Consider the following 12,903-nt stretch of genomic DNA (forward strand, 5'->3'; position numbering starts at 1 on the left):
TAAGAATTGGGGTTTAGTTTGTTGAGAAATCTTCTATGCAACCTCTTGAAAGGGTTTTGAGGTAGATGGTGGGTTTTGGCTAATTAGTCATGAAACTGATATTTTTTATATAGAACATGTTTTTTTATTGAAAGTGATACAGTAAAGAGATGTGTACGTGTTGAAAAATGAAGAATATGATGTTTAATAACCTAGACTTGATGAATTCATGTGTTAATGATGTAATAATGTTGAATAGCATTAGTAAATGTTATGATTAGCCAAAATCTTAGGAATCTTGGATCTATGAGTTAAACCCTAGGTTGGTCATGCTGGTCAAGTGAAAATGGGTCAAATTTGTACTTGTAAGGTGTATGTGTTAATAAGATAGCGCGCTGTTGAATACACTATCAAACATATATTATGACAAATAAATTGTGTAATTTGTATGCTTATTTTGTTACATATACGTGTTTAATTATAATATATAATATATCATAGTTAATTTATAATACAAGCAAAATATATGTGTAACGATAAATACATTTGTAATATTAAATGTGTATGTATATATCTATATTTATATATTTGTATATGTATTTCGGGTGTTAATGTCAGGTGTTAATAGATATATATACATAGATGAAACTTTTCATGCATATCAATATTCATATCCATTCAAGTTCATCCATATTTGTATCAATATCCATTTATGTTCATTTATATTCATCAAAATTGAATAGATAATCGGGTTTTTTTTTCGGCGAAAGAGAGAACTTTATATTAAAGAAAAAAGGGTCTTTCATCAAAAAGATGAAGAAAAAAAACCCCGATACAAAATATAAGTACATTTGTCTGTAATTGTAAGTTACAAAAGACTACTAACATAAATAAAATATGAATAACTTTGAAAATTCCATCAGAAACAAACTGGGCCTCAATTGTGGCTGCTTGATGTTCTGACAACCATAAAAAAATCCAGCAAGGCCCAATTGATGGTTGATGTGGATACACTTGTAGCAGAAAACAAGGTTTGAAAACACCTGCAAAGCATGATCTAAAAAGAGTGACAATCCAAAATGTATTACACCAATGATTCAACAAGGAAAAACACTCTTCCCGCCATATTGAAAGGAGACCTCCCGATCATCCGGACGAACTTACTTGAACCTCTTGAAACATTGAATGTTTCATTGAACCAGCCATATGACCTTTGTCAATGTTCCCGAGGCGGCGGGCATTCGATGAGGCTAACCTCAAGGTTTTGACGATTTGGAAGGCAACTCCTCCGCCGCCATTAAAAATGCCAAAAATTTTAAGTTCTTCTTTGTACGAAATTTTTGAATCCATTGATTTGTGGTTATCTTGTTGCTGCACAGTTGAACTCGTGTCCTGATCAACACTGTTACTTCTAATCTCGCTTACAGTATCAAAAATTGGAGATTTAAATAATGAACCTTCATTTTCCACATGGTCCTTATTAGCACCTGCTTTTTTTGACACAGAATTTGTGATCTTACTGCTTTCTTTGGCAAGTTTAATTTCTACACCTCTATTTCAAATTGCATCACAGAAAGTTTGACATTCGTTATCAACACATGATTTGTTAGGTTGTACTTTGATTGGAGAAACTGAGTTTGTGTTTGTGTTTGAAGCGATCTGAGAATGGACAAAGGTGTTCTTTTTTTATTGGTGTTATGATATTAAAATGTCAAAAGTGGTGGATGACAACTTCCACAAGAATCCAATATTTAGGAGACACAATTGAATGAAAATCTCATGCTAGATTTTATACAGTAAATCTTAAGTATTATAAATATGCAACTGATGAATGTAAATGATATGTGAGTACCAAAAATATAATATACTCCATTACTCCTTATTTTCTCTCTTTCTCTCATTCTTATTATAACAATAGAAGTATCCAAATAATAGGTTACTAAAGGTAATTATAAATAAATTATAACACGTTATCAGCACGAAGTGCTCCGTATAATCAAGGTTTATCTAAGCAAGCACAAGTCACTAATCAAGGTAAGAACTTCTTTAACGATATCTTCTATTATTTATTAGTAAGGTAAATATTATTACTATCATAAGTAAAATTATATTTCTGTAATCTAACTTTTATTAACTTCACTAACATTTATATTTATGTTATTTAAGTTATATATGGTCGGTTATACCGCCTGAATTATATTTCTATAATCAAACTTTTATTAACTTCACTAACATTTATATTTATGTTATTTAAGTTATATATGGTCGGTTATACCGCCTGAATTATATTTATGTAATCTAACTTTTATTAACTTCACTAACATTTATATTTATGTTATTTAAGTTATATATGGTCGGTTATACCGCCTGAATTATATTTCTGTAATCTAACTCTTATTAACTTCACTAACATTTATATTTATGTTATCTAACATTTATGATTACTTATGCAATTAATCATTATTTATTTTATGCATACTAATGTTTATTCTTAAAATTTATTATTTATGCATAATATATTTATTCTCTTAATCTTTGTATTTATACTAAACGTATTTATACTAAATGTATTTATAGTAATCGTATTTGTACTAATAAAATTCTTTTATTAAAATTATTATCAATACAACGAGTACATAACAGTCGTTAACGTCAACTAACGACGTTACAACGGTCATATATACATAACGGTTGTTAACGTCAACTGACGACGTTACAACGACTATATTTTTCAAATATAAAATAAACATCTCCGTTTTCACATTTTCACAAATCAATCTTCATTTTCTCAGCTTACCACTCTCAAAAAGTTTTTTGTAAAGATGATTCACACAAGGATGATTTTTTTCTATTGTATTGGTCATACTAACTATCATCATTGTTGCTAATATACCACCGGGTGAACCTATATATTCTATCCTGCTCTTGTGGTTTTATCATTTGTAATCATGCCATTATTCCGTTGTTTGCTACTTATGAATTTAAAATGATTCTAATTTCATTTTATTATTTGTCTATGAATAGAAGTTGATTATGATTATGATTTATGTTGTTCATCTTTTTGATAATAGAAAATGTCCAATTTAAAAAGGCTTAAATTTGCTCCTTTAGAATCAAGTGGGAACAACTACTTAACATCGGTTATGAATGTAGAAAAACATCTCGAATCAATCGGTATTTTAGAAACCCTGAATGATAATAACAATTGTTTCGAACAAGAGCAAGCAATAGCAAGTATTTTTCTTATCAAACATATTGACGAGTCCTTAGAATCTACATATTATATGATCGAAGATCCAAGTGTATTATGAAAAATACTCAAATGATAGATACGATATTAATTATCAAGAAATAACAGTGATCCATGAAAGAATAAAATTGAAGATGTTAGTAGACACTCTTATAAGAATCCCGAAGATTCTTATTAATGATCTGGTAACGTGGATCATCAGTCTAGTATTTCTTGAATACATGAACATCTTGTTTATCTCTACAAATAAGTCCCAAAAGAAAAAGAAAACGAGAGTGAATCTGTTGAAAAATCTTTATTAAATAAACCCTGAGCTACCTTGAGACTTGAATGGTTTGAATTTTCTAAGATGCCTAGCTTGTTATGTATCACTCATAAATAAATGGTTTTAGACCATAACGCATATGTTTATTAAGTGTTATCTTTTATGTACTTCAGATTGTAACTTGTTTACAGGTAATATAATTTGATTATCTTGCTGAAATATAACTCATTATTTGCTTACCTTATGTGAAGTTTTAGTATGAAACCTACTGAAATACAACATCAATTAAATGGTAAAAACCTATGTATTGCATATAGTGGTAACATACACACTATGATCAAATCTAAGAAATATTTCATTGATTTAACTCAAATGAAGGAATTATAAATACTAGATTAGGTATTGCAAACTTGATATAAGGAACGGAAAAGGCAAAAATTCATATTACCAAATGGTACGAATTTTCTGATAAACAATGCTTTGTTTTCTCCCAAATCAAAGAGAAATTTGTTAAGTTTCTCTGATATATATCATAATGGATATGATTATCAGTCAATGATAATCGGAAATGAGAAATACCTATGTAGCACCGAAAAGCGCATATGATGAAAAGCGCAGCGCATATGATTAAAAGCACATATGATAAAAAGCGCATATGATGAAAAGCGCAGCGCATATGATGAAAAGCGCATATGATGAAAATCGCATATGATGAAAAGCGCAAAGTGCATATGATGAAAAGCGCAACGCATATGATTAAAAGCGCATATGGTGAAAATGATATATGATGAAAAACGCATATGGTGATTAATGAAAAAGTACATATGGTGATTAATGAAAAACACATATGGTGATTAATGAAAAGCACATATGGTGGTTAATGAAAAGAATATTGAGAAAGAATCACCAATGTTTCTTGAAAGAATTCAAGGTTATATATATGGACCAATTCATCCATCATGTGGACCATTTTGATATTTCATGGTTCTAATAGACGCATCTAGCGGATGGTCTCATGTTTGTGTATTATCAAGCCGTAATATGGCATTTGCAAAGTTTCTTGCACAAATTATTAAATTGAGAACACATTATTCTGATTACACCATTAAAAAGATGAGACTTGATAATGCTGGTGAGTTAACATCTCAAGCATTTAATGATTATTATATGTCTACAGGGATTGTTGTTGAACATCCAGTTGCTCATGTGCATACACAAAATTGGTTTAGCTGAATCAATAGATAAACGCTTGCAGCTAATAACTGGACAATTGGTAATGAGTACAAAACTCTCAATATTTATATGAGGACATGTAAATTTACATGATGTGATATTAATTCGCATTAAACCAAGTGCAAGTCATAAATATTCTCCATTACCAACTTAATTTTGGTCGAGAGCCAAATATTTTCCATCTTATAACATTTGGTTGTGCAGTGTATTTTTAATTGCACCACCACAATAAATGGTTCCTCAAAGAAGGATTGAAATATGTGTTAGATATGAAACATCTTCAATCATAAGATATATTGAATCCATGACGGGTGATGTTTTTACAACACGTTTTTTTGCTGATTGTCATTTTAATGAAAAATTGTTCCCTAGATTAGGGGGAGAAATGAAAAAATAAATAAAATGATGTTTCAAGATGTGAACATCAATTAAGGTATCTTGATACTCGCACAAAAGAATGCGAAACAAAAATTCAAAAAAATAATGCATATGCAAGAACTTGCGAATAAATTGCCCGATGCATTTACAGATGCAAAAAGAGTGACTAAATCATATATATCAGCTAGAAATGCTCTAGCAAGAATTGAAATTCCAAAAGCTGGCAATAATGTCACTCATGAGTCTTTTGTCACGTCTGAAACGTTGAAGACAAATTAGTTCCAAAGATAAAAATCCTCGAAAAGGAAAATCAGCTGATAATGAGGTAAAAAAAAGGGTGTTCAAGAAGAACCACAAATCAATATTCCTTCTGCAGAGGATATTGACGATGTAAATACATAAATTGCAATAAATTATGCAATATAATGGAACCGAAACAAAATGACAAATATTGATTTTTCATATAATCTTACAATGACATCATGAATAAAGATGATGATCTGGAACCAAAATCTGTCATTGCATGTTAAAATAGACATGATTGGACTCAATGGATAGGAGCAATACGAGCTGAATTAGAATCGCTCAATAAAAGAAAAGTTTTAGATCAATCGTTATCACTTTTAAAGATGTGAAACGTATGGGATACAAATGAATTTTTATCCGAAAAAGAAACGTGCAAATGAAGTTACAAGGCAAAACTAGACTTGTAACTCAAGATTTTCCACAAAGACCAGAAATGAATTATGATGAAAACTTATCCTCCTGCAATGGATACAATTACTTATTAGATACTTAATCAACTTGGTAGTTACTTAAATGCATCTCATGGATGTTGTTACTACTTATCTGTATGGATCACTTGAGAGTGATAATATAAATATACCTGAAGGGTTTAAGGTATCATAAGCATCTAATGCAAAACTCAAGGGAATGTATTCTATTAAATCACAAAGATTTTTAAATGGGTTTATACAATCAGGACGTATGTGGTATAACCGATTAAATGACTACTTGATAAGAAAAGGGTATACATATAAACTTATTTGTACGTGTGTTTTATAAAAACAATGTTCGGATATGTGATCGTAGTTGTTTATGTCAATTATCTTAAATAAAGAAATTTATGAAGCCATTCAACTTCTAAAGAAAGATTTTGAAATGAAAAAAATCAAGTATTATGTTGATTTACATATTGAGCATATGATTAATGGCTTACTTAATACATCAAACAACTTATACCGAAAAGATTTTAAAATATTTTTAAAGACAAAACCATTGGTTGTTAGATCATTCAATATTGAAACTGATTCATTTCATCCCCGTGAAGACTATGAAGATCTTAACGGATCAGAAATTCCATATCTTAGTGAAATTGGGGCTATTATGTATTTTACAAATTGTACAAGACCTGACATTTCTTTTGCAGTTAATTTGTTGACAAGGTTCAGCTCAGCCCCTACCAAAAGACACTGGAATGGGATCAAGCACAATTTCGATACCTTCGAGGAACTAATGATTTATGATTATTTTATTCAAACGAATCAAAACAAGATTTGATTGGTTATGCAGATGCAGATTATTTATCTGATCCACATAAAGCTAAATCTCAAACTAGATATGTATTCCTAAATGGAGGTACTGCAATATCACGGTGTTCTCAAAAACAAACACTTGTTGCAACATCATCAAATCATGCCGAAGTGATTGCATTACATAAAGCCACTCGGGAATGTTTTTGATTGAGATCAATGACACAACTCATTACTAATTCTTGTGGACTAGAACGCGATAAAAGTCCAACAACTATATATGAAGATAATGCAGCTTGCATAATACAAATGAAAGAAGAGTATCAAAAGTGACAGAACAAAATATAAATGCTGACGAGGCGCCAAAGCCATAGACGGTCTTAACGGTCATAAGTTTAATGGAAAATAATGGTATATTGGTAAGGCTCAGAAAAGACTAAAAGGGATTAGGAATTGAAACAAGGGTTTGAGCAAACCATGAAGGAGACTGTAGACAAATTACAGGGGCTAAACTTGTACATAAAAGATTTAGATGATACAGTTTCAGATGAAAACCTCAGATTCTTCTCATATACTCAAGATCTCGTAAAAGACAACCAGATTAAAATGAGATACGTTTAATCAACAACTCTGCTGATCTTTATACCAAAGCACTGTCAACTGCTGTTTTCAGAACACACGTTCACAATATTGGCATGAGGCAAGTTCAAAAGATGTGACGACTCAGCGATGTCTACTTGAGGGGAAGTCAACTCTATACTGCACTTTTTTTCCCTTGACTAAAGTTTTTATCCCACTGGGTTTTTCTTTAGCAAGGTTTTTAACGAGGCAGTACTAGTTGCTATATAATAAAATTGTCATCCAAGGGAAAGTGTCATGATATTAAAATGTCAAAAGTGGTGGATGACAACTTCCACAAGAATCCAATAAATAGGAGACAAAATTGAATGAAGATCTCATGCTAGATTTTATACAGTAAATCTTAAGTATTATAAATATGCAACTGATGAATGTAAATGATATGTGAGTATCAAAAATATAATATACTCCATTACTCCTTATTTTCCCTCTTTCTCTCATTCTTATTATAACAATAGAAGTATCCAAATAATAGGTTACTAAAGGTAATTATAAATAAATTATACTAGTAACAATTGGTTAATTTTCAAGGTTTTAGGAGAGAGGATTAGGAATTCTTTTTCATTGTAGTCAAACACTGTTTTGGGAATAGAATTAGTCCCTTGGGCACCACCAATATCCGAATTTAAATCCATATTATCAAGGTTGGGAAAAGCAGAAAATGGTAATGGAAGTACCTGTCTTTTTAATGATCGGTTAATCGGGTGACTATGTCATTTTTAATGAGGACTCTCTTCACGTGCTATAATATAGAAATTAATTACGAGTAATTAATACTCCGTAATGAATATCGTATAATATTCCATCCAAAAACATTTTCATATATGTGGCTCTACTCTTTTCCATCATATCGGAAAAATACATTGTGAATGTCGTGAAAAAAGTCAAAAAGTTAATATCAATCAATATGAATATCCTAATCATCCTAGGACTCACCAATCCGATTCTTCCGCCACCGCCAGCTACCACCATTTAAACCCCAATCACCATGACCATCTCACAATCCCACTCCGATCTCCACGCCCCACTAACCACCACCACCACCACCACCATGGATCCCCAACAACCCGACCCGCCAAAATCTTACTGGCGATTCACCAAACAAGACTTCTACCCGGAACCATCTTTCCAAAACCTCACCTCCTACAAATCCGCATTCTCCAAAACCCTCCACCGTCTCCGGGGCCGGTGTCTCGGCCGCTCAACCGATGCAACTGAACTCATTGAACTCAAGAAACAAAGTGAGAACGAAATGCGAAAGTGTCTTACTTGGGTTGATTTAATCTGGCTTGGATTCGGGTCAGTTGTTGGGTCTGGTATTTTTACCATTACGGGTCTCGAAGCACGAAACGACGCCGGACCGTCGATTGTTTTGTCTTACGCGTTGTCTGGTTTGTCTGCTTTGTTCTCTGTTTTTTGTTATACAGAGTTTGCTGTTGAGATTCCTATTGCTGGTGGTTCCTTCTCGTTTCTTCGTATCGAGTTAGGCGATTTTGTTGCGTTTATTGCTGCTGGTAATTTCGATACTTACTTCCTCATATTAGAATATGTTATTACTTAATTATGTGATTGTTGTTTTTAAATTCAATAATCAATAATTTATATCAATAGTTTTGTGTTGTTTGTCATTTATAATGTTTTTAATAATGATATATCAAATGCTTCATGTTTCGGTTTAGAATATAACATGAATTTTCTACATTTAGTAACGAAAACCGTCAGAAACAACAAAATGACCTTTTTACCATTTACAATGAAGAATGTTGCTTTAAAATGAAATGATATTTGAGCACGTTTTCTGATTTGTAAGTTGTTCAAGAATTATTTATGTGTACAAGTAAATCAAATATACGTTATTAACTTTTGGATTTTGTTAATGATAGCCCGGGTGTTGTTAAGAACTATCGTTAACGTGCTTTAACGGTTATAATAATCGTACAATATATTAGCTCTTAGGTTGTCGTTAACAAAATCCCTTTTCTAGTAACTAAATGCACCTTATATGATCCATTTGGCTCACAGAATTCAATGGGATTCCGGTGGAATTGAAATTGAATTTAGACATGACTCATGTCTAAATTCAGTTCCAATTCTGCAAACAAAGCCTAATTGTATGTTGTGTTTTCAGGTAATATTCTATTGGAGGCAGTTGCGGGTGCAGCTGGTTTAGCGCGATCATTTTCATCGTATTTTGCAAGTATGTTTAGTTCAAATCCCGACATTCTTCGTATACGAGTAAATTCATTCGCCGAAGGTTTCAATTTATTAGACCCTATTGCTGTGGTGGTCTTATTTATTGCCAACATGGTAGCAATGAGAGGAACGAAATTAACATCAACTTGGAACATGATACTTTCAATGATTACCTCTCTAATCATCATTTTCATAATCATTGTTGGGTTTTCAAACGCTAAAACCTCAAATTTAGAACCGTTTTTTCCTTACGGGCCTGAAGGTGTGTTTCGAGCTGCAGCTGTTGTTTACTGGTCGTATACTGGTTTTGATATGGTCGCTAATATGGCCGAAGAAACTAAGAAACCGTCTAGAGACATACCTTTAGGTTTAGTTGGTTCGATGTCGACAATTAGTGTCGTGTATTGTTTAATGGCATTGGCTCTTACAATGATGGTTAAGTATACGGATATAGACCCGGATGCTGCTTATTCGGTTGCGTTTGAAAAAATAGGGATGAAATGGGCCAAATATGTTGTAAGTTTATGTGCTCTTAAAGGGATGCTTACTAGTATGTTGATCGGGTCAATGGGTCAAGCTCGTTACACTACTCAAATAGCCCGAGCCCATATGATCCCACCTTGGTTTGCTTTAGTCCACCCTAAAACCGGAACTCCAATTTATGCTACTTTATTGGTTACCTCGATTAGTTGCGTCGTTGCTCTGTTTTCGAGCCTGGATGTTTTATCGAGCGTGTTATCGTTTAGTACACTTTTTATTTTTATGCTCATGGCTGTTGCGTTGCTTGTTAGACGTTATTACGTGAAGGACACAACGTCTAAAGTTGATATGGCTAAATTTATGGTTAGTTTATTTGTTATTATATGTTCGTCTATTGCGATAACAGCACTTTGGGGTGCAAATGTGAAAAGTTGGGTTGGGTATGCAGTGGCGGGCGGGTTTTGGTTAGCGGGTACGGTTGGATTGGTGTTGGTTCCGAAACAACGGGCTCCGAAAGTTTGGGGTGTTCCACTTGTTCCGTGGTTGCCGGCATTGTCGATTTTGATGAACGTGTTTTTGATTGGATCGTTGGGTGCTATGGCGTTTAAGAGGTTTTTTATATGCAGTGGTGTTATGTTGGTTTATTATGTTCTTGTTGGGGTTCATGCAACTTATGATTTGGCTCATCAGGATACTGTAGAATCAGTTGTTGAGAAAGGAAAAGATGTTGGAGACGGTTTATAGAAAGTAATCTTGTAGTGTGTAATTCGTTTGAATTCGATTTGTTTAAGATGATATTATGTGGTTACGTGAATATAGTAGATGTTTTTAAAACGAATAAATGGGTCTTGCGGTTTCTGTTTTGTACAGATCCGTAGTTTACGAAGTTTGGATATTTGTAAATCGGATTTGTAGAGCTGCAGTTGGCTCAATAGGTTCTGTCGTTGCCGTAGTTTCATGCAGCCTTGTCCCGTGTCGCGCTAAATTTAGTTGGAGTGGGTTCATAGAAAGTTAAGTGTGATGTTGATGTACATTAACCAAACATGGTCTCATTTGGAGATTGGTTACTGATGTGGGGTCAGCCAAACAAGATCCCTTTGGTGTTTAATGTGAACCGCCCTCAAGTTCATGACTCAGTAGGAAAAAACATCAGATATGGATGCATTAAAATGCCCAACTCTCACGATGGAGCGAAAAGACACGAAACATAAGCAAAACAAGTACCGGTTATGTCCGTTAAGACTTGAGTGCATACTTGAACTGTAAGATCAGTTCTTACACATAAGATCATTTGTCGAAAAGACACGCCAAACATAAGCATAACAACTACCGGTTTTGTCCGTTAAGAGTTTAGTGACTACTTGAATTGTACGAACACTTCTTATGTGTTTCGGGGTGTGGAAAGGCGTTAGAGTGTCTGAGTTGGCGTACAACGCCTGTTACGGGGCGTTGTGGGCGGTTGTATGCAGGCGTTGGGGGCGGGAACAACAGCTAGCTCAACGGGCTTTGATTGGTCCGAGTGGGGAGCGTGTTTGACCGACTTCGTATATTAATTTTCTTTTTCTTTTTTTTTATACCCAAAATTTTATATTTAACTTCCACTTTTTATATCTATCTTCATCCTCATCCTTTTCTTCTCTCATTCTACTTTATCAATTTTTTATAAAAGCATGGCAAACAACAATAATCAATTTCCTTATAATCCAAATCAATCAAACCTCCAGATGATTCATCCTTTTCACCCAGTTCATTGTTCTTCGATCTTTTGAACATCGGTATACCAACTACACCTCTCGACAAACTAAACGAGCTCACGTTGATTTATTTGGGTTGAATGGTGATACCACCACACTTTCCTCTCGAGCAACAACTTTAGTATATGCAACAAATCTAACAACAATGACTTTTTTTTTTTCGAACAGCAGAAGAATTATATTAAACAACTAGCAAATCGCTAGAGAAATACAAAAATTTACAAAGAGTCCAAAGGATTTTGCAACCAAATGGACCAATTAATCCTAGATTTTTTGTATCTAGAAAAAATCCAAAAAAAAAGATGTAACAATGATATTGTCCAAGACATGCGAAATCCGAAAACTAGGGTCGTTGAAGACGTAACTGTTTCTAAGACGCCATATGTTCCAGAGAGCCGAATAAAAAATGCTTCTCGCGACAATCTTTTTCTTCTCATGATCCGAAAGATTGTCCATCCAAATCCATAGCTCTTCCAAATTGTTCCAGGATGGGAGATTAAAATTGATCCATGATCCCAAGTATGACCAAATTTGTTTGCTGATGACACATGAAACAAAAACATGCTGCACTGATTCATTCTGCACGTTGCACCATACACATAAATAATTTGGAAGATCGATACCTTTCCTCTCAAGATTATCTTTTGTAGCAAGACGATTCATTCGAAGGCGCCAAATAAAAATGTCAACCTTTGAAGGATATAATGATAACCGATTAGTGGGACAAGAAAAAGGAGCAATTGAATGTAAGTCAATGAGTCTTCTAGCTGCTGCAACAGAATACCCACATGAAGAATCACCATCCCAAGTCCAAGTATCAACATTATTAGATAAAGAAGTCATAGCTAGAATATCCAACAAAGAATTAAAGTTAGACAACTCTATACCACCACGAGGATCGCGCCTCCAAAACCATAACCATGAGCCGTTTAGATGTCGATCAGCCACTGTATCAAACTTATTATCGTCCAAAGCTAGGAGGCGGGGAAATTTCAAGGCGAGAGGAGTACCGTCTATCCACGGATCATACCAAAAACTAGTGAGAGAACCATTTCCCAGTTTAATGTGCATCAATGAAGGCTGAATAAGGTTAGAGGAATGAATCATATTAACGCATCGACATATTGAAGCCCATGTACCATTAGAGTACCTGCTCGAGAAAATGATATCACCACCTCTACTTCCATAAATAGCCGTGAT

The 12,903-nt window shown here is 33.6% G+C and overlaps 1 protein-coding gene across 1 annotated transcript; it reads left to right on the forward strand.

Annotated features, from left to right (window-relative positions):
* Positions 1–8,117: 8,117 nt before the first annotated feature.
* On the forward strand, positions 8,118–11,565 carry LOC139886120 (cationic amino acid transporter 8, vacuolar-like). Its single transcript, XM_071869866.1, has 2 exons — positions 8,118–8,790; positions 9,405–11,565. Exons 1-2 carry the CDS (start codon positions 8,265–8,267, stop codon positions 10,691–10,693), a joined length of 1,815 nt encoding a protein of 604 aa, XP_071725967.1. The 5' UTR covers positions 8,118–8,264; the 3' UTR covers positions 10,694–11,565.
* Positions 11,566–12,903: the final 1,338 nt, after the last annotated feature.

This window comes from Rutidosis leptorrhynchoides, chromosome 1 (genome assembly GCF_046630445.1).
Source record: "Rutidosis leptorrhynchoides isolate AG116_Rl617_1_P2 chromosome 1, CSIRO_AGI_Rlap_v1, whole genome shotgun sequence".
Classification (NCBI taxonomy): domain Eukaryota; kingdom Viridiplantae; phylum Streptophyta; class Magnoliopsida; order Asterales; family Asteraceae; genus Rutidosis; species Rutidosis leptorrhynchoides.

Excerpts from the sequence above, each read along its gene's own strand:
- LOC139886120 (XM_071869866.1), top strand. The coding sequence starts at position 8,265 with ATGACCATCTCACAATCCCACTCCGATCTCCACGCCCCACTAACCACC. Across the intron at positions 8,791-9,404 it reads TGTTGCGTTTATTGCTGCTG|GTAATATTCTATTGGAGGCA; the intron begins GTAATTTCGATA and ends TTGTGTTTTCAG.